Source organism: Nannobrachium achirus, assembly GCF_963921795.1.
Source record: "Nannobrachium achirus genome assembly, chromosome: 15".
Lineage (NCBI taxonomy): Eukaryota > Metazoa > Chordata > Actinopteri > Myctophiformes > Myctophidae > Nannobrachium > Nannobrachium achirus.
Window position 1 is genome coordinate 24,587,880 of NC_137822.1, and position 23,388 is coordinate 24,611,267.

The 23,388-nt window shown below is 43.2% G+C and overlaps 1 protein-coding gene across 1 annotated transcript in view; it reads left to right on the forward strand.

Annotated features, from left to right (window-relative positions):
- Positions 1–19,741, forward strand: part of sh2d3ca (SH2 domain containing 3Ca) — a gene marked incomplete at its 5' end in the record, with an annotated part of 61,497 nt that extends 41,756 nt beyond the window's left edge. Inside the window, 12 exons of the mRNA XM_080742609.1 lie at positions 1,041–1,169; positions 8,427–8,576; positions 9,543–9,820; positions 10,922–10,996; positions 12,204–12,331; positions 12,991–13,393; positions 13,944–14,073; positions 14,247–14,362; positions 15,137–15,308; positions 15,627–15,738; positions 15,870–16,076; positions 19,511–19,741. Coding sequence (XP_080598735.1) covers positions 1,041–1,169; positions 8,427–8,576; positions 9,543–9,820; positions 10,922–10,996; positions 12,204–12,331; positions 12,991–13,393; positions 13,944–14,073; positions 14,247–14,362; positions 15,137–15,308; positions 15,627–15,738; positions 15,870–16,076; positions 19,511–19,686 — 2,076 coding nt within the window. The 3' untranslated portion in view covers positions 19,687–19,741. The remainder of the gene's footprint in view (positions 1–1,040; positions 1,170–8,426; positions 8,577–9,542; positions 9,821–10,921; positions 10,997–12,203; positions 12,332–12,990; positions 13,394–13,943; positions 14,074–14,246; positions 14,363–15,136; positions 15,309–15,626; positions 15,739–15,869; positions 16,077–19,510) is intronic.
- Between the last annotated feature and the right edge of the window lie 3,647 nt (positions 19,742–23,388).

Genomic DNA, 23,388 nt, shown 5'->3' on the forward strand with positions numbered 1-23,388 from the left:
AAAGTCTTTGCACCACAGTATTTCTACCCTGCTGCAGCAGAGACTTAAAGGTTCATATTTATTTAATTCAAACTATGTTATGACGTGTTTATCATTATGTAATGCGAAAAAAGGCCAATCTACAAAGTCTGTCAGCTTGCAGAGCTGCTATTTTCGCTTTTATTTTATTTTTATTTTTTTGTGGTTAAATCTGTCTGTGGGGTTAAGTATTAACCCTTTCAGTGCCACCTTTTCACCACTAGAGGGCGCCCAATGGCCATAGAATCCACCATAGACAAGCGCTGTATATGCACAAGCCGTGCGCAGCCATGACGCGCCTGAACACTTTCCTTTGTGCATGGACAGGAACAGGATGAAGTTAGCTTGAAGTTAGCTATTGGCTACCAAGCATTTTAGAAGCCCTATTTTCAGCGATTTAGCCATGATTAAACCTTGCACACCTCATGGATATGCATGGAACAGAGAAAATGAGCTCTAAAGATCCTGGATTGCATTGGAGTGGATGGTAAATATCGGCGGCGCGACGCTCTCGCGGGCCGTGTAAACAGATGGCGGACGGCGGCCCGGCTCGAAAAAAAATAAAAAAATATATATATATTATTATATATATATAATTTATTTTTTTTAAAAGCCAAACTAGTTCGGGATTGGCACAATAAGAGTTTTAAAGGACCACTTCACCTCTGGGACAACCAGATCTTATTTTATTGTTGTTTGGGACACGATCAACACAATCCTGAGCTATTTGCATCATATGACCAGTAGCTGCATGCTGAAATACTAACATATCTAAAAACACAGATTGAACACAAAAAATAACCCAGGATTGCGTTGTCCCAAACAACAATAAAATAAGATCTGGTTGTCCCAGAGGTGAAGTTGTCCTTTAACAAGAGCCTGCGATAAAATAATAACTATGCTGGATCCATTGGAACAAAGGTTATTTTTTTACCCCATCTCCTGAAAAGTTATGTTTTTTCACCCGACTGTGATGTGATCAATTTGTTTATTTCTTGTTCTATTTGTTTGTTTCTCTTCAGTTTTCGAAGGAGAAGTATCTGCTGGAGTCTCCTCCTGAGAAACTCCGTAAGGAACTGGAGGAGGAGCTAAGACTCAGCGCTGCTGACATCAGAAGCCATGGCTGGTACCATGGACACATACCCAGAGAGGTAAACACATTTCAATCATTTATTTATGTCCACATACAGTACAAGGAGATACAGTACAAGGACACAAATATTACAAGGTGCTGTAAATAATGTACAGTCAGCAAATCCTGGACAAATATCCAATAACCACACACCATTCAAGGGTACATGTAACAACGCCTTCGCCATATTTGGTGACTACCGATAGTAGAAGAGATTGCACAGAACTTTGCAAGCCGTTTAGCTGCTTTTTTTGGCATCCCAAGTTGTTGGAAGCCTCTTACAACCAACCTATGTACATGTCCATGGCTGCCAAAGATGAATACAAATAGATTGCACCTATATAGCCTAGCTCTGTGATGGTTCGTAGGAGCGGCTGGTATTTAATGACTTTGGTCATAAAGGCTTCCTCTAAGCTAGAATCAAAGGTACAGGGCATTTCAAGAATGGAAACTGATTTGTCTCCTTCATTGACAACAACAACATCTGGTGTATTAGCAGAGAGATCATGAGATCAACTATTCTGTTGTGGCGTGCTATGTAAAGTCCTTTATAGGCATAGCAGCCATTCAGAATGTGTGACATGGTTTCTGTAACAAGCCCTGTGGTGTGATGCAAACAATGAGGTGCATGGGTGGAGAAGAACCAGAGGGAAAGGTTGAGTTTGGTGGGAAGGACCTGTAACCTGGCTTTTACTGTAAAGGTGATAATGTCCTCATTGAGAGCAGTGTTCCTGAGAAATGAATGGGAAACAGAGTGGTCTGCATAGGGAAGACATGCTAGTTTCCCCTGGAGTTTGAGTCCGGTCCAGTGTTGTTGTTGCTGATGTTGGAACAGATCATACAGGGTCCTGCGAGCACCTGTGGATGTCAACAGGCGAGTGTGTCCTCCGTAGGTCACTGTTGCTCCAACAGAGGTGAGGGGGTCAGATATGATGTCCTCAGACTAGACCCTCACAGTCTCAGAGTCAGACCGCACCCACTCCAGTGACACTCCAGTTTGTACACACAAATCATTAAAGTCCGGCCAGTCTGATGAGACTCTTTTGACTCTTTTGAACCCTAGGAAATGGGGCTCCGACTCCCTGGCTATAGGGACCTTGCGTCTCCTCATATCCACGAACAGGGAATGTCTAGCCAACTGCCTTACACACACACACACACACACACACACACACACACACACACACACACACACACACACACACACACACACACACACACACACAGTGTCACCCTCCTCGGGTCCTCTGTGATACACACACCAACTTTGAAGTCAACCAGTCAGACAGTTCTCGAGATATGTGGCACACACGCGCACACACACACACACACACACACACACACACACGCACACACGCACACACACACACACACACACACACACACACACACACACACACACACACACACACACACACACACACACACACACACACACACACACAGATTCTGTGCATTCATAAGTGGACTGACTCGCATAGTATAAGTGCATTAAATGGCCCTCTCTGCATTGAGCACAAAGATGAATGTGACTTGTTTGTCAAGTACCGCACTAATTATTTGTGTCACAATCAGGGTTTTGTTTTCCCGCTTGTGCTACTGTTAATTAACGGTTAATGACACAAAATGCGAGGTATGTTGTTTACTTGTAGACAGATGCTAAGTATGTTATCTACTTCAGAGATTTCCACACGGTACTTTGTAATATCAACTTAACAACAATAACAAAGCTGGCTAAGATAATTAGATACAGTAAGACGAAAAAAGAGCCCCATGAGGGAATACTATAGCAGCAATATGGGGGGTAGCTTAGTGTCTGGATTAACGAATGTACAATTAGCCATAACTATGCACACAGATACCCTGGATAAATATATTGTGCAATATTGGATTGAGCAAACTGTACAGGAATACCTACAAACAAATTGTGTATTTATTTAGGTTAATTTTCTTTATTGTTTTTGCCCATTTCCTTGTTTACGGCTTGTAACAGCGGAAAGAGGCTTTCCTCAGCCTTGAGCCCCGTGCTTTAAGACACCTCAAATGCTTTCCGCATCATCCAAAACAGTCCATGTCTGCGGTGTTGCCTGGCTTTCACAATCTTTTTTTGCTCTCCCAAAGCATCTGCTGACGTAAGTACCCAGCAGGGGCGGGAGAGGGCTCACTGTTGTACGCCCAGCCCAACGCACCACCTTCTGCTGTTTTCAAAAGATTTTAATACATTTTATATATTAGAAAACTTTGGAAATAGGACATTCTGCGTTATTATGCGTACTTTTACTTTTGGTATGCGTACTTTTACTTTTGGTACTTTAAGTACATTTTGATACCAATGCTTTTGTACTTTTAATTCCATTTTGAATCCCTGACAATTACTTGTAACAGATTATTTCTACATTGCCGTATTGATACTTTTACTTTAAGCAAAAAAGGTGAGTGCTTTTTCCACCACTGCTGAATTTCCTTAACTGCGTATGGTGGCAGAGGCACTGCCTCGCCCTCTTTGCCACGGACTGTGTGCATTCCCCAGATTAGGTCCTCGTTGTCGGTGATGTGCACATTGGGGTACTTGGTACTTTTTTTTAAAAACGTTTTTAGTACTTGTTAATCATTTCCCAATATAGAGGCAAATTCTATACCATCGTAAATTTTTATTTTAACCAATAAAACCTGGCGTCCCTATTTCTGTGAGGCGACGTTTCATTTCATGCCCACTACTCCACTACATCTCGGATACAACATTTTTACTTTTACTCACTCTCATTACAATTTTTTAGATCTTGATTAGTATTACAAAACATACATTCAGCCCCATATATAATTCAACCATTTTAGCTATTTTCAACAGCATAGCTCAGGGGTAGAGCAACCGGCTTTAGAGCACAAAGGGTTCCCGAACGGTTCCCAGTTCGAATCCGGGCTCCCTCTGAGTTAATGGCCAGTTCCCACTCGAAAAAGAGATTATGTCTCAATGTGTTTCTGGTTAAATAAAGGTTAGAATGTCGAAGAGTCCTTGAGCCAGACTCTGAACCCCTAGTTGCTCCCAGTGAGTAGATTGGTAGACTACCTTGCATGGTTTCCTCCGCCACCGGGTGTATGAATGGGTGAATGTAATGCACAATCTATGTAAAGCGCCTTGGATAAAAGCGCTATATAAATGCACAATTTCAACGGATTTATAATCATTTTGAACTTGTGAAGTTGGACATTCTGCACAATGACTACTTTTCTACTTTTGGTACTTTTAGTACATTTTGAAGCCAATACTTTTATACTTTGACTTAAGTAGGCCTACATTGTGAATTCCAGACTTCTACAGTACATGTAACAGAGTGTTTCTACATTGCAGTATTGATACTTTTACTAAAAGTAAACTAAAGTAAAAACTGTGAGTACTTTTTTCCACCACTGCTTGTACAATTGCACTTAGGTGAAATTTGGCCCTGCAGTTACCCATTCTATCTATTAGTAGCAGTGGGTGCTGTTAGTACAGCACACGGGGAGCAGTTAACAGCCAATTAAATAATGTCTTCAGCTTTTTTCATCCCAGCAAGTACAGTAGCATACTCTGGCTGCTGCATTTTGAAATAGCAGGGGTCAAACGGTCAGTGTTAATTTGAACAGCACACTACTACTGGACCTGGTATATATCACTAGTAAGATGCCTCAGGGCGACATGCGACCTCGCCCTGAAGGGCGAGCTCAAAAGGGCCAATTCTTGGCCATCTGGCCAGTGATGTATATCGGACCAGTTACCCATATATATGACATCTGACATCATACCCTGTTATGCTCATACCTGGAGATCCCTGTCTGTAGAACCAGCCACACAGATATGGGCTGTCTTGGCCATCTGTCTTGGCCATATGGATTCTGGTGGTATGTAGCCGATATGGCCTCCATATATGGGGCATTCCCATATGAACTCCTGTTAGATATTTGCTTAATATTGATGACATCAGGGAACTCCATATATGGGCATAACAGGGATTCTGTTAGTGTGACATCACAGTGAAGCCAGAATGTGATGTCAGAGCGGCAAACCCATAGACCGTAAAACAGTTTACAAGTCTGCACGGACAAGCTGTGCCGTTTCTCATAGTAAACTGCGACCTTCGGTCGCAATAAGATTTTAGTCGACTACATCTACTGTTGATTTTGACAAAATGTGATTTTGGCAAGCCATTATGCTGTCATAATGGCTGATTTTACACTTGGTTGCTGAAAATAGCCGATCTACAGCTTGTAGATCTGCTATTTAGGGAGTGCAACACGCAAACAAGCATAAAATGACTTTACTTTTAGTTCTACTGGATCTCTTGTCCACTAATCCCTCCTTAACATTTTATTCTAGTTTTTATTTGTTGACGAAATCGTCAACATAATAGTCTTAGTTTTAATCATCAAATCTTTCGTCATAGTTTTAGTCGACCAAATGAACACTGCTACAGTGTTTTTGGAACCCGTCTTTTTGTTGATAGGATTCAAGTTTACAGGTTTACAGGTTCTTCCATCCGTGTCCGTGTTGCTATTGAAGTGTTACACATGCGGTTCAACTGCCATAGCAAATGTAGCTATTGGTTCAGTTATCTTCAGTCCATTACACACTCAAAACAAAATGCTAACTTCACGGTAAAATGTTCTGTGTTAAATTAACACTAGATTTAACTGAGGTGTCCTCTTTTGAACATGCCAAGAATCACTTGTGCTACGAATTACATAGTAGAGTGAGTCTTTTCAAGTATGTTACATAATATAAAATGCTTTCTGCCTCAACACATATAAGCATCTGCAAATATAGCTCAGTAGAAGTTGTCTTGGCATTTGGGAGAAGGGTAATGGTGCCAAACAGACAGCTGCTTAATTCTAGCCAATGTAAGGCAGCCAATGTATGGCAGCCATGCATGAGTGGGTAGAGAGAGGCCTTCTGGGAATATGAAGGTTGCCAGCTCAACCCTCCACTCATCCAGCGTTTGTGTCAAAGTGTCCCTGAGCAAGACACTTGACCCCTAACTGCTCTCAATAGTCTCTATTAATGGCATCCACTGCTCATAACAGTTAGGATGGGCAAATGCACAGGAACAATTCTGAGTATGTGAAACTGTACTTGACAAAGTACAGCTTCACTCCAGTCTAGACTAGGGCATTAACCAAAAAGTTGCCAAGTCGACTCAGTCGACTTCATTACACAAGTCGACTCACACCAGGGAAAGTCGAAAGTTGAGGAAAAATATTTTTTGCTCCATGTGTGCGTGTGTATAGGATTCAAACAGTATGATTGCTTATTGTTAAGGACAGGATTCTCTCCTTTTACAACTGTATTTTTTCAATGGAATGAATGAAGCACAGGAAGTTTTCACTCAGCCATTAATTAACTAATCTACAATCTTAACATCCAAACGAAAGTCGAGTTGACTTGCAAAAATCACAAGTTATTAATGCCCCACGGACAACAAAAACTCAAAACTGAGCAAATTTCCCATCGACGTGTCGATACTAGCAGTCTCGATCCGCTGCAGACAACCTATCGGCAGGAGATGCTTCCCAACCGTTTCATACAGCAAATCGTGTCCGAATAAGAGTTACCTTAGCAAGAACTACAGGAGACACAATTAATCTTTCTTTTCTTTTGGTGGGGGAGGGGTTCACAAACACCATATAAATTATGTACACACTGATACATAAAAACACATATGCACCCTCCCACCCACACACATTGCATGCACAATGGCATAGCTTGGAGATAAATCCCATTTAGACTTTATCATACGACAAAAATAAACAACTTTTGGCAAGCTACACACTCTACACAGTCACAACAAAATATAAATTAGCTTACCACTTGTCTCTTGCTGTATCAGAACAACCATCTGTGCGTCATCCCACATTCAAATTTGCATAATCTATTCATTTATTCATGAATTTGCCCCAGTGTAAACTTGGGGGATCCCTAAGCCCCCTGGCTGCCAAAACAATACTTAGTTGCTATGGTGACTGGATCCCAAACACACCCTCTTTGGAGGGCCCTAATACTCCACCTTTTCTTTCTTTCTTTCTTTCTTTCTTTCTTTCTTTAAAACTCCACCTCTCCAGCTGAAACAAACCATTTTCTTTCTTTCAAACTTAATAAATAATAATTAATATGGCCTTCCTTTTTGATAGTGAGTGGTTAATGAGTATGAGTAGCAGTGCATAGTCATATCAACACAATACATTTTGGTTGCCATAAGATTAGGATATTGCCTTGGTTTTTATGTCATGTCTACTGACATGTGTAAACACTGCCACCTACTGGTGACACAGCCATGACATGTCTTTGACTTTGACTTGCGGGTTTCAAAGAAGAAGACAATGCTGCTTAAAATTTGCATTACTCTACCATATGACCAACCAAATTTAAATTCATAATATCTGTTGACTCTCTGTTAATATTAAAACAACTTCTGCTGGCTTCTGTCCCTCTTACTTTGTTTTGGTTTGGTTTTGCTCTTGCCCAGAAGATGGCTCATTGAATGACTAATATTTGCCATGAACAAATTGGCAGGCTTTATATTCTGAACTTAGCTAAGTTTTTCTATTTTTATCGTTAGGCCAGAGTGTGGGAAATTTCAATCTCCCAACTAAATTATGCCTTTCCATAAAATCATGATATTTTAGTTCACAGAATAGCAGCTCTGTGAACTATGGTTATTGATTGATTGAAGTTTTTATGTGTGTGTGTGTGTGTGTGTGTGTGTGTGTGTGTGTGTGTGTGTGTGTGTGTGTGTGTGTGTGTGTGTGTGTGTGTGTGTGTGTGTGTGAGAGTGTGTGTGTGTGTGTGTGTGTGTGTGTGTGTGTGTGTGTGTGTGTGTGTGTGTGTGTGTGTGTGTGTGTGTGTGTGTGTGTGTGTGTGTGTGTGTGTGTGTGCGCGCGCGTGCGTGCGTGCGTGTGTGTGTGTGTGTTCATACATGAACATCATTGTATCTGTATGAATGTTTTGTACATTCATACAAAACATCTTTACTTTCTAAACTTGGCCTGAGTTGGCTCCGTACTTGGTCCGCTCCTTTTTTTTCCTCTACACCAAAGCTCTCTGCTGAAAACAGCCGGTCTATAAGCTCACAACGTGTGGCGTTGCGATCTTGTAGATCGGCTGTTTTTGGCCAATGAATGATCCCCTCCAGCCAGGAAAGGGATGCTTGGGTTCAAGTGCTTAAGTTACTTTCTTTTTCTGCCTTATTCATTGTTGTCTAAAAAGACACCAGACAAACTCTTCATCATGTCACTGTCTTTTCAGGTGTCAGAGACTCTAGTGGTGCGCAACGGAGATTTCCTGGTGCGTGATTCTCTGACCAGTGTCGGGGACTACGTGCTGACCTGTCGATGGGACCACGAAGTGTTGCACTTCAAGATCAGCAAAGTCCTGGTCAAATCTAATGACACCAAGGTATGTTGTCACACATGTCGGGTGTAAACATCATATGTCCAAAACTGTTGCTTTTCAGGATTCAAATGAAAAAATAAAACAAAAGACAAAACAGAAAAGTAGCTGATCTACAAGCTCAAAGTATATTCAAAGTATATGTCACTTCGTACCACGTTTTCAAGCTTGTATATCTTCTACTTTTGATAGTTTTGTGTGACGCTGGAGTATCAAGTAGGGCATTCATTTATGAAAGAAACACAAAAGGATTTTTAAAATATGGAGATAGTTTCTGCCTGACAGCAACGACATACACATTACATCCATATTGTTGTTATATGAAACAAGCTTTCATCTGCAATTTTGGACGTCATATTATTGTGATATGGCATAAGTTCAAGTTCAAGTTAACCCATTCAGAACGGGTACACATTATTGTGTATCATTGTTTTATGCTTTAACTATTGAAAAACAGCAGATATACAAGCTCACTGCGAGCTTATAGATCTGCTATTTTTGAAAAATCGTGAAAATTTGAATTTTGACCCGATTCCATAAGTGTCTTTTGAATCCTTCTAAGGTTTTTTGGAAAAACCTATGTTTCTATGTCAGCAATCTGTCTGGCCATCGTCAAAGAAAAGGTCCTTTTCACTTAACTGGAGCCCAGTTAGTCTGTTCTTGAGAGACTACTATGTCAGTGGTTCTCAAACCTTTTCATGTGAAGGACCCCCAAGATGATAGTATTTGGCCACGGACCCCCATCTCAAAATATTTAGTTCCAGGGACCACCCAGAAGCAAAATTTGAGTTACAAAACGTTCGCTTTGAAAATACACATATTCAAAGATTTGCACACATTTTCACAACTTTTTCCCAAAAATAGCAGATCTACAAGCTCGCGCGCTGTGAGCTTGTATATCTGCTATTTTTCACCGGTTAAAGCATTCAATAATTCTAGGGCCTAAATAGATCTCCTCTCCTCGTCTGCTAGGTGCAGTACGTGTTGGAGTCTGACAGCTTCGACTCGGTCCAGGAGCTCGTGCGGTTCTACGTGGGCCAGAGGCGGCCCGTCTCCCAGCCCAGCGGAGCCCATATCTACTGTCCCATCTGCAGAACGCTCCCCTTGCGCTACCTGGAGGCCACCTTCGCCTTGGCCCATGGCAAGCAGGGCTCTGCCTACTCGCCCTCCAGTCAGAGGGGAGCGTACATCAAGAGGAGGAGTGTTACCATGACTGATGGACTGACTACTGAAAAGTTGATACCTCACAGGTGAGAAGAGGACACTGTGTGTGTGTGTGTGAGTGTGCGAGTATGTGTGTGTGTGTGTGTGTGTGTGTGTGTGTGTGTGTGCGTGCCTGCCTGCCTGCCTGCCTGTGTGCGTGCGTGTGTGTATGTGTGCCGATTACGTTATCATTGTTTGCTTTTTGTATATCAATGAATCAACGCGAAAGCACTCTAATTGATTCTAAGTCTGATTAAAGGACAACTTTGATATGAACAAGGGTTCATATTTTAGATTGTAATTAGAGTGTTGAAATGTTTTCATTTACAGCTTTCTATTGTTTTAGCGATTTTAGTATTTTGATTTAAGTGGGTGGGGGCATGCGTACAAGTGGCTAAATATGTCTAAATATGACACAGTAAGCCGGCAATTTCTTTGTTACTATTTACACCAGCCCCCATAAGTCACACCTGTCCGAGAAAGATTGTGGTGCATCTTGGGAATGAGCTTATAATTATTGTTCCTAAAAATACATATTTAGCCACGTGCATGCATGCCCCCAACCTGGGGGCATGCATGCATGCAAAAAAAAAAAAAACGATAGAAAGAACTAAATGAAAACATTTTTTTTTTTTATATATTTGTTTTTGGGCTTTTTGCCTTTATTGGATAGGACAGTAGACTGACAGGAAACGGGGGAGAGACAGGGAGTGACACGCGGCAAAGGCCATCCGGATCGGGAATCGAACCGGCGACGCCGACAGGCATTGATGCCGAAAATGTGGTATGCGCCTGGTACACTAGGCCACCAGGCGCCCCTAAATGAAAACATTTTAACACTCATCTTTTCTTTTCTTTAATGACTATCTAAAATATGAACCCTTGTTGTAAAAAAACAAAGTTGCCTTTAACCTCTTATGCCCTGTTTTATACGTATACACAAAATGCTCACAACGCATCGAAATGCGACATGTTGTGAGCTCGCGGATCTGTTTTCACTACCGGGAGCCTGTTCGGGAGCCATATAACAAAGAAATGTGTATACGTGCCATGTTAGAGGCCCTCATCGTGTTTGCTGTGGGGTGTTGTAGTCTTGTTCGTTATTGTTGTTTTTTTCATTGTTGCTCTTTGTTGTCACGTACAATCAGCGACCCAGACAGCCCCAGTCCGACTGAAACACCAGTGGTACCACCGCCAGAGCCGGAGCGGGTACCCAATTGCAGGTTGTGTGTGTGTGTGTGCTGTGTGTGTGTATGTGTGCCACTAATGTTTGTTTTTTTCCGAGCACTAACCCAGTTCCTCCACACAGACGAGCCCTCACTCACTGTTTCCCACCTGAATCCTGTCTTCTCTTCTCTCCACACACGCACACAGGGGTGTCGCACCAAATTCCGGGCCATGGGTACTTTAACTATTGAAAAATAGCAGATATACAAGCTCACAGCGCGGCACCAAGTGCCACGCCGTGAGCTTGCAGATCTGCTATTTTTTTAGAAATCGTGAAAATATGTGCAAGTCTTTGAGGGTTTCAAATCCTTCTAAGGTTTTTTGAAAAACCTATGTTTCTATGTCAGTGGTGCTCAAACCTTTTCGTGTAAAGGCCCCCCAAAATGATATGTATTTGACCACGGACCCCCATCTCAAAATATGTAGTTCCAGGAACCCCCCCAGAAGCAAAATTTGAGTTGGAATTGTTTTGCTTAAAAAATACATATATTCAAAGATTTGCACACGTTTTTGCGAGTTTTAAAAAATAGCAGATCTACAAGCTCGCAGCGCGGCACTCGGTGCCGCGCTGTGAGCTTGTAGATCTGCTATTTTTCAATAGCTAAAGTATTAAATAATTAGGGCCCCTCCACCCTGGACCCTACTCAGTCTCACTTTCCCCCCCTTGTGGCGCCCCTGCAGACGAGCCCTCACTCACTGTTTCCCACCTGAATCTTGTCTTGTCTTCTCTTCTCTCCACACACGCACACACCCCCTCAGTATTCACCTGTTAGGGCTGGGCAATATATATTGTTAAGATAACGTTACCGTGACCTGATATCCTCTGAGATTTGTGTGAAAATATTTGATATATTTTTTTTCCATATCGTCCAGCCCTAGCCACTCGATCCCTCTGCTCTATTAAATATTGAATTAATGTTGGCATTAAGCAGGTGCTGTGTCGATAAAATCCAGTCTCCCGGGTTTTTATTGTAAACCAGTCTGCTTCCTACACTGTGGAATGCACTCCTTGATGCTCCTCCTTTCACCTCCCACTATTAAGTAATTGCTTAGCGTTTACGTTCGTAGCCGCTTGGCTTCTGTCATCTGAGACCAAATAAACGCATATAGCCCTTAACCGCACTACCTCCTTGTAAAGTTCTTTCCCTTTCCTCCCTTTACGGCAGTCACATAATTAATGTATTGAAAATGCTGTGTTTGCAGCCCATCAACCATCCACCATCATAAAGATGCAATGAGGAACTGTGCCATGAGTATGGATCAGATTCAGGAGTACCGCTGCCCCTTATCGCCCGTTGGGGAAACCCCGCTGTCTCCCGCATACAGTGCCAGTGAGTTTTGCAGACACAATCATAAATGTCCGTCCACACACACACACACACACACACACACACACACACACACACACACACACACACACACACACACACACAATGTCAATGGTTCTCAAAGTCCTTAAGGGGTTTTTAGGGGGTCCCCAGCAAAATTAAGACACATCTTCTCTTATGGGGGTCTCTGGCACCACATTTTTTAAAGGGGGGCTGTGACTTAATATTAATCAATTAGGAGGTCCTTGACATAACTTACTTAGTTTGCAGATTTTGATTATTTTTACAAAACATATATTACCCATTTCAGCCCTACAGTATATACATTTCGGCCATTTGAAAATCTACATGGTCAAAAGATTCTTATACATTTTAAACATTTGAAAACTTGTGAAACGGGCCATTCTGCATAATGAGTACTTTCTACTTTTGTTACAGTACATTTTTATACCAATACCTTTGTACTTTTCCACAAGTACATTTTTGAATTACATACTTTTACTTGTAACAGAGTATTTCTACATTGCAGTATTGATACTTTTACTCAAGTAAAAGTACTTTTTCCAGCACTGGACTAGAAACTGCTTGTAACTCCTCACCCCTCAACTCTCTCTCTCTCTCTCTCTCTCTCTCTCTCTCTCTCTCTCTCTCTCTCTCTCCAGTCACCAGACACAGAACCCAGTCGGGTGGGCGTGTGCTGGCCGTCGTCCCGCCCTCTCCCGTGCTGCGGCGGTCCAGCGACCCTCAGCTCAGCCCCTCGGCCAACAACAACCCCCCGGAGCACCCCGCCGCCGCGCACCCCACGTCCCACTCGGCGCACTCCTCGCCCGCCCATCGCCAGCACGCCACCGGCGGCTACCAGTCGCACGCCTCCGAGACGGCGGGGAGCTACTGTGACCTCAGGCCGTGCTCGGCCGCCGCCGGCCCTCCCAAACCCCCCGCCAAGGGCTACGTGGAACGGTTGCGGGTGGAGGAAGGGCGGGGAGACGGGGCGGGAGAGGAAGGAGGGGACGGGCTGTTCGGCGCTCCACAGTTGGAGATGGCTTCTTCCTTCAAACCGTCCAGGTCAGTGGGTTCCCCATCCTCTCTTTTTACATACCCATAAGAGTCCATTTGGTTCCTATCATTTAGCTGGGGACCACTTGGAACTCCCTCAAGGACCCCTGGTGGTCCCCGCATCAAGGACCTTCCTAGGAAGGCGCTCGGGAGGCATCCATACTAGATGCCCAAACCACCTAAGCTGACTCCTTTCCAAGTGTAGGAGCAGCGGTTCTACTCCAAGTCTCTCTCGGGTGACTGAACTTCTCACCCTATCTCTAAGGGAGATGCCAGCCACCCGTCTGAGAAAACTCATTTCTGCCGCTTGTACCGCTTATACCTTATACTTTCAGTCATGACCCACACTTCATGACCATAGGTGAGAGTAGGAAGTAACTAAACTTGTCAAATAATTGGAGTGGAGTAAAAGTACAATATTTGCCTCTGAAATGTAGTGGAGTAGAAGTAAAAGTATTTGACATTGGAAATACTCCAGTAAAGTACAAATACCTCAAAATTATACAATGTACATACGTTACCTCACACCACTGCATTCAAACACGTTGTCCTGGTGCAGGTACGAGTCCAGCCTGATGCCAGCGGAGAACAAGCCTCTGGAGATGTCTGTGCTGAAGAGAGTCAAAGAGCTGCTGGCCGAGGTCGACGCAAGAACGGTGGCCAAACACATCACCATGGTGGACTGCACGGTATATGCACACACACACACACACACGCACACACACACACACACACACACACACACACACACACACGCACACGCACACACACACACACACACACACACACACACACACACACACACACACACACACACAGAGAGAGACACACACCGTTTTGACCTTTTTGTTGCATTGGGCAGGTTGCAAGGATTCTGGGCGTGACCACGGAGATGCAAAGGACGATGGGAGTTTCCTCAGGGTTGGAGTTGCTGACACTTCCACATGGACACCAACTAAGACTTGATCTGTTAGAGAGGTACTTGCTTAGCTACTCACCACTTAATGTCACTGATATACTGTATAGCATGGTTCTTAAAGTAGGGTCCTTGAGGGGGTTCCAGGGGATCAAAATGAGCACTTTCATCAGTGCAGATGAAAGTGCAGATGAAAAGTATCTCTACTAGATTTGCTCTTCAGCCAAATAGGATGATCTGTCAACTTGATGTGACCAAATTCCCACAGATATTTATTTAGGGCTATAGACAACTAAAACCATTCAAATACCCTCCAAATACCAATGCATGTTCATTATCGACAAGAGCTAACTCCTTGACAATAACAATAGGTCTCAACTGCTAGTTTTTATGTTTTTGTTGGTGTGGTCTTTAACCACCTGAACCCTAGTGTACAGTACACGCACACACTTTCTCTGCTTCCATGAAAACCTTCACTTATGCGGCCCACAGGTTGATACCGGAATACTAATATATTACAAAAAAAAATCCTATATTAGTAGCTTAATGACTAGTATTAGCAGTATTAAAATGTAATTTTTTTATGTCCAATGTATTTGTATTTAAGTTCATGAAGTTAACATGAGTATATAACTAAATGTGTTACATGTTACATTTCAGGATTCCAATAAAAAATAAAAATCAGGATTCCAATTCAAAAGAAGCAAAAATAGCCGATAAAGTAGGACGTAGCAATATGCAATGTGGCCCTCTGGAGTGAAGGTGGAAATATAGTGGCCCTCGCCATCATCAACGTTGCCCACCCCTGATATAAGACCATGTCTTCCCCCGTGCAGGTTCTACACCATGTCCATAATGATGGCAGTGGACCTGCTGGGCTGTACAGGGAGCACAGAGGAGAGAGCAGCGCTGCTCCATAAGACCATCCAGCTGGCTGCTGAGCTGAAGGGCAACCTGGCCAACCTGTTTGGCTTCGCCGCTGTGATGAGAGCCCTGGAACTGCCCCAGGTATGGTAGATATGACATGTTTAATGTCTCTACACCAGTAGCCTTATTTGGGGTCCCAGTGGATGGCAATTGCCAATTCCTAGCATTTGCATTTAACCTAAGATTGCAGTAATTGTATGAATATTTTATTCACATATTGAAATTTCTTCTGGATTTTAGTTTGGCACTGAGTGCATAGAATTTAGTTTTTCATGTCTGCAACGATACATTTATTGACCACTTTCAAAATGGTGTCCCTGTTTTAGGGCATGTCATAGGCAAACATTTTCCAAATAAATGTGTGTCACTGTGCCCACAACCCACAACAACCCCTTTCAGATCTCTCGCCTGGAGCAGACGTGGGTGACATTACGCCAGAGGCATACGGAGGGTGCCATCCTTTATGAGAAGAATCTCAAACCTTTCATGAAGAACATGAATGACGGCAAGGGTGAGAACCTCTGTGTGTGTGCGTTTGTGGGCATGTAGGTGTGTTTGTGTACATGTATGCTTGTCATTTCTGTGTTAGTTTATCCATTTTGTAACTTTGCTAACACTTTGTGACTTTGTGCGTGCTTGCAGACAGCTGTGTCTTGTCCAGCGCTTCCTTCCCGCACGTTGTCCCTGTCCTCTCATTGCTGGAGCGAGGGGTGGCATTAGGGGACAGTCTGGACCCATGGGACAGCGTGGAGGCAGGCGTGGACGTGGTGATGAACCACTTGGAGGCAGCTCGTACCATCGCACACCATGGAGGGGTCTACACGGCCAATGCAGAGACCAAACTACAGGGTAAGATTCAGATTAACAAACCACTTAAACTCTACCGTATACTTTGTTGTACGAACACTTTAAGAATAGCAAAGATAGAGGATCTACTGTACAAGCTCACAAGGTGTCGCTTCACAACTTCTTGTGAGCTTGTAGATGTGCTATCTTTGGCTGCGCTGTTTTTGAATGTTTTGGGGGAAAATGTAAATTAAATTTGATATTATCGTCATACTACAATATTATCGTCAAACTATCGCAATATTTGATTTGGGCCATATTGACCAGCCATATGTCCTGTCTACTATATGCCATCAGTACAGTATGTGTGTGTAAAACCTTTTTGCAGTTTTGAAGAACATGTTTGAACAAAAGCCTATAGCCGTAGTTAAATATTACGTGCTATGGTTCGGATTACCTCTGTTACATTGGTGCCGTGACCCGGATCCGGGCTTCCCCATAGGAGGAGGTCAAAGGGGGGTTAGTGTGGTGGAGAGAGTCACAGCCCCAGCCTGAAGCCTCAAAAGTCTAGTATCTGCCCTCGTTCCATAGGGATATCCCTTTGGAGTAATGGTTAAGATATTGGACTTTCACGCGGGAGACCCGGGTTCGAAGCCAGGTGGGGAGGTTCGGATCACCTCCGTTACACATGTCTGGATTGGTATTATAAGGCCTATAGCAGAACTTATAAAAGTGTGATTTTAGTTTTGCCATTCAATGGAATCACTCCTTCCAGTCCCTCGAACACAGAGCACAGAAGCAAGAGAAAATGATCATCAATGGCTGATGTATCCTTAAATCTTAAACACTTCTAAATTATTATGTTTCCTTTATCTCCATTTAATTTGTTTCCATTTTTTCTCATATCTGCTATGAGGCCGATGTATCCTTGATTTTCAAACATTCCTATAACTAATCACTGTATTTTACTCCATGAATAAGTAGGATAGGGATCCACAAGCTTTCAGCTTCAGCCTATTCTTTTTGATCACATGTAACAATGACTAAGTGGATGTATGACTTGTAAAAATGTATGTGAGTGTCTGAGTGATCAAATAAACTAAACAAAAAAAAAAAAAGATATTTGGACTCATAACATGGCCACTTATGCCAGGGCTCCACTGCAGCCATCAGGCATCGTGCCAGAGCCGGACGGCGTCAAAAAATGAACCGGGGCTAATTTTGAGGTTGGACGCCGTCACCGAACGCAGTGCAACGCCGGCAATGGAGCAGCACCCTTCATCTATCTATAAATGCGACAAATCTCTGTCTGTTTGTTTGTAATCCGCGTATCTCGAGAACCGTTCGTCCCACCGGCTTCAGATTCGGCACGCGCGTTCCCCGCCGCCGCGCGGAGTGCAGTGCCGGGCCTCGACCCGACCCGACTCGCGGTTTTCCGAAACCGGCGCGAAACGTTCGGAATCTCCTTATGCGGAGCTGATTGTTGACATCAGGCTGTTCCGGAGGAAATCGGCGCAAGCGCTGAGTCATTGTGACATCACTTCATAAAAGGCTCTGACATCACGTACGCCACATGAGTCAACACAAAATCTCTGTGAATGTGTATGTATGTATGTAATCCGCGTATCTCGAGAACCCTTCTTCCCACCGGCACGCGCGTTCTCCAGATATGGGCATAAAGTCTGACATCAGAGTTTTCTGCAACCGGTACTGTGTGTGCAGAGATCTTCATATATGGGCATAAGTGGACAAAGACAAACAGATGGTCAAAACGGGTCCTATGACAGGTATATTGGGGTTTGCATTAAAGGGTGGGGCATTCATGGGGTTTGCATTAAAGGGTGGGGCATTCATTCCCTATTTCAAATTCGGCACGTGCGTTCCCCACCGCAGCAGGTAGTGCAGTGCTCGGCCTCGACCCGACCCGACCCGATACACGATTTTCTGGAACCAGCACGAAAGGTTCGGATTCTGATGTCTGACATCAGGATTTTCCGGAACTGGCACTGTGTCTGCATAGATCTCCATATATGGGCATAAAATGGATGCAGACAGACAAATACAGATATCTCCATATATGGGCATAAATGGACACAGGCAAACAGATGGTCAAAGATCTCCATATATGGGCATAAAGTGGACGCAGACAGACAGATACAGATATCTCCATATATGGGCATAAATGGACACAGGCAAACAGATGGTCAAAACGGGTCCTATGACAACAGGTATAATGGGGTTTGCATTAAGTTTGTCTCCTCCTCCATCTGTTTGTCTGTGTCCCTTTATTCCCATTATGGAGATCTCTGTATCTGTCTGTGCCTCCGACTGTGTTGCAGACACAGTGCCGGTTCCCCCTTTAATGCAAACCCCATTATACCTGTTGTCATAGGACCCGTTTTGACCATCTGTTTGAAAAAGCGACAGAAATCTCATATATGGGCATAAAATGGACGCAGATAAACAGATATCTCCATATATGGCATATATGGGCATACAATGGATGCAGAATCACAAAGATCTCCATATACGGGCATAAAAGGGACACAGACAGACAGATACAGAGATCTCCATATATGGGCATAAAATGGACGCAGATAGACAGATATCTCCATATATGGGCATATATGGGCATAAAATGGACCCAGAACTATAACTGCAGTGATCTCCATATATGGACATAAAATGGACGCTGACAGACAGACAGATAACAGATATCTCCATATATGGGCATAAATGGACACAGGCAGACAAATGGTCAAAACGGGTCCTATGAAAACAGGTATAATGGGGTTTGCATTAAAGGGCGGGACATTCATTCCCTATTTACATTGTTCCGAGTTGGCCAGGTTCGGGCGGCCCAGCTTCTAGTTGATTAAAAAGGGAACATTCCCTGCGTTGCCGATGGCTGCAGTGGAGCCCCGGTGTTAGCTATACAACCCAAGGTTCTAGCCACATCAGTGCCTAAACAACTGTGTGCGCATGTGTACAGTATGTGGCTCTTGGTCGTATGTTCACAGCATTGATCCTCAACACGTGGCCATTGGCTTCCAGTCTGAGGCCATTACCACTGCATTGGGCAGCGTGCCAATAACTATCACATCACACCAGTGTTTTCTACTATATCTTGTTATTGATCAGCCTTACCATTGATCACGTATTGATCAGCCCCCAGTTAACCTTACCTAAGCCTTTATCAACAGTTCCAAATCAAGTTGCAGCTATTTATCTAATATACTTGTCAATATGTATTTATGCGAAGGTAAAAGATAACAGCATCTAGTTTCTAAATACTAAAGGGGTGACCCCTTCCCCTTTTTAACAATACTAACACATCAAGATTATAGCACACTTTTCCAGGTACTCGGACAGACGGACACCATACAAATCTCAACAAATAACTTTAATAAAGCAAAAATATATTATCTTCTTTTTTCTTTCCTGTCCTTTTAACATCTCCCTCTCCTCTCCTCTCCTCTCCTCTCCCGCTCCCCCAGGATTCCAGGAGAGAGCTGAGGTGCTTGAGATCTTCCAGACTGAGTTCCAGATGCGTCTCCTGTGGGGCAGCCGCGGCTCCGAGGGCAGCCAGACGGAGCGCTACGAGAAGTTTAACAAAGTCCTCACCGCCCTATCGCACAAGCTTGAGCCACCTGTTCGTCACAGTGAACTATAGCACCTGCCCCCGTGCGCGTTCTCACTAGAACACCTAACATCTAAGGTCACCACACTGGCTGTGCATCTTGTGTGTTTATGTGTTAAACATCATGTGTTAAACCTGATTTATTCTTCGGTGACAAAGGCCCCATTTACACTGGCAGTCAAATCCAGCCTGAACCAGATCTGTGCCACATCCAGATTGGAATCCGATTTGTTTAAATGAGTCTAAATGCAGACAGGTCACATGGAATCAGATTTTTACAAATGTGACTTGAGCCACATCCAGAGGTGGTTTAATTAAGATCTCGTTCATATCTGATTTCTAAAGATGTGTCTCAGACTGAACGCAGTAGCCTGATCTAACGAGCCAAGTCACATATCAAAATCCAAAACGTCACTTGCAGCGCGACCCGAGCGCCACTGACGTCATTACAGAGCGTGAGCATAGCTTTTTGATTCATGAGAGCGCAAGGGGTGTAATGAAACAAAAACAAAACAATAATTCAGCATAGGTTTTACAGTACAGAAGAAATGGCGAGCACCATTCAGTGGACAGTGGACTAGCACTTTGGGGGGATGCCTAGTAGGCCTACATGAGAAATGTAGAGGAACAAGCAAGGCAAGATATGAAGACATATCTCACGGCATGGCAGAAAATGGGTTCACAAGGTCCTAACTGCACTGACAGAGGAAAATTAAGAATTCGAACGTTACCACGGTAACCAAAGGTGTCGACACAGGGTGGCTTTGGGTTGACCTTGTTAAAATCAGTCTGCACACACAGATCCGATATGGTCACTTGCAAATGCAGTGTGAACAGTCGGGCCAAAAGGATTTGAGAAATAAATCAGATTTAGGCTAGATTTGACTTCAGTCTAAACGGGGCCTAGTGTCATGATGACATTTCAACTGAAGAAACTGTCGCTTTTATCCAGTTGATGGCATTTTTTACCAGTGACACATCACACACCACTTTGAATTTAGTTGATGCAATCAGGCTTTACACTCACTGTGGAATCCTTATGAGGCACAAAGACTTCCTTGTCTTGTCTTCCTCTTCCTGTTGACTTCCTGACTACTACTAGCTGAAAGATTACGGCGACTGCAGGAAAATGAGCCAGGTGGAGCTTCCTCTGCTCCTTCGGGCCTGATAAATAATTAGTTGCACGGAGAATAGCTGATCTGCAAGCTCACAACACGTTGCTTGTAGATCGGCTGCTTGTCGGTGCGCGACATGATGTGAAAAAAAACAAGTATGACTCAGGCTTTACAGACCGCGTTGTGCCCAAAGCCCAAACGGAGCTTTGCCACAGTAAATGTTTGTTTTAAATGGTGGTCATGACACATTGTTTCTCTGTGAAAGATAGGTGATATGCCATGATATAAAACATAGCTCATATAAAGATGTTCATGTGTGTGCACGTGTAACAGTAGTGGCTTAGCGCCTCTGCCTGATGACCAAAAGTCTAATTCCCCTAGTGGTTAGGATGTTGGCTTTCCAGGTTCGAATCCTGGAGGCGTTACACGCACGCACACACACACACACACACACACACACGTCTTTGTTTACATTCCTACGTGGTTTTTATTTGTACGTGATTTTATTTTATATTTTGTATTTATTTTGTCATTGATCAAAGAGGATCACCGTGTTATTAATGTTACTAATTGAACCCATGAAAGGTTATCCTGGAGGGTTCCCAGCCTGGTCAGATATACCAGTGGTTCTCAACCTTTTCAGACCGCGACCCCCAAAATAATCATATTTGAACTGGGGACCCCCCACCCTAAACAAGCACTTGGAATTGTAGGAGTTGGCATTACATTTAGTTTGTCTCGATCTATTCCCTTGTGAAAATAGCAGATCTACATGCTCACAACGCCTCGCAAGGCGTTGTGAGCATGTAGATCTGCTATTTTCACAATTTCTGACTGTAATATTTGACTATTTGACCAATATGTTTGACCAGAGGTACTAAAAATGTCTTTACAATCCTAAATTGTCACTTGTAGATACCATGTATACACTTATACTGTATGTTGGTCTGTTTACTGTCGAGTGAGAAAACAATGTTAACATTTAGCTAAACATCTGGAGACCCCCCCAAAAATAATTTGGGGGTTCTCAACCTACAGGTTGAGAACCACTGAGATGTACCACCAGGGGCAGCATTTCCCATCTGGCGTCTGAACCTCTCTGGGCTAGATGAAAAGCTGTCCGTGTCCATTCCACAAAGCAAACCACGTTCATACAAACTCATTAAAAATGTATCAGGTAATGTCATTAAATGACATTAGAAATGTATTAGGCATGCATTTAAAAAATATAATACAAAGCCAGATATAATGCAACAACTACAGTGAGGGCTGAAAATAAAAACATTCTGCGGATTAACCAGTTCATATTTGTGATTCTTGTTGATTCATAACTGATCAACAAGAAAATATTATTCAATTAACATAATTCAATTCATTGAATTCTCTTGAAAGGTTTGTAGACTGAGAAATATCTGATGGAAAATGCTTTTCCCCAAATATGTCAGCTAGAGTAAACCTTTGGTTGTATGCATTGAACATGTGTCAGCAGACTTAGAGCAAGAACGATTGTAACGGTAATCATTGATATTCTACGGCATTTAACAATGATTATTGTTGTGTGTTAATGCAATGCTGTATGTATAGTACACAGGAAGATCCTCATGGTTCATTTTGCACCGCCGGCTCTGAGAGTTAAAAATGGATAAATGAACGCTGAGGATTTTGTCGCTGTCGGGCGTGTTGGCTGGAAACCTCACATGTCCAAAACTGTTACTTTTCGGGATTCAAAATCCAATGTAGCAAAAGTTTTCGATCTATAAGCTCAAAGCGTGTCTCGCGACGTGTTGTTGAGCTTGTAGATCGGCTATTTTTGCTACTTTTGTGTGACACTATACTGCCCTACAAAGGCAGAGTGCCGTAACTACGTACAAGAATTTCACTAAAGAATTGGTTTAAAAGTGTTACAGCTGATCAGCCAAATGAGATAAAGGCATAAAAGTGATATTACACTGATTGTATATCTGTTCTTGAGCTAATTGTTCATCCCCCAATATCATGAAAATTTGACCTTTGGCTGACACAAATAAGTCGGTGTGTCCGAAAAACGTAGTTACTGCACTCTGCCTTTGTAGGGCAGTATAGTATGACGGAGTAATATGATAATTTACCAAGAAAAAATACATAAAACCTTTTTTTTTGTTTTTTAGAGAGAGGTTTCTGCCCGACAACAACGATTTGTGTATGTAGGCCTGAGAGGGTTAGAGTCCACTCTCAGATCTATGCAATCATTTCAGCCAATCAGGAAGAAGGGCTGAGACCCATTCAGAACAGACACCTGTTTAGACGAGTTCAGAGCAGTGGTTCTCAAAGTTGGGTACGGGGACCCCCAGGAGTCCTTGAGGGGGTTCCAGGGGAGTCTGAAGCTATGTTACTGATGGCTAGAAACCAAATGGACCCTTAAGCCCGTATCATATAGTCGGGTCCACGGTGGAAGGCGTAGTCTTTTCGAGTCTTTTTGAGTCATGAAACTACAACGTTACATCATTCCTCACGGTGGAGAGCTTTCCACCGTGAGTCCCAACACATCTCTCTGTTTTTACTATCAGACAGACAGGCTCTACACCCCGTTCACTGATTGGTCGACCTGAACCGGTCTAGACGGGGTAAAGGACTTCACCGT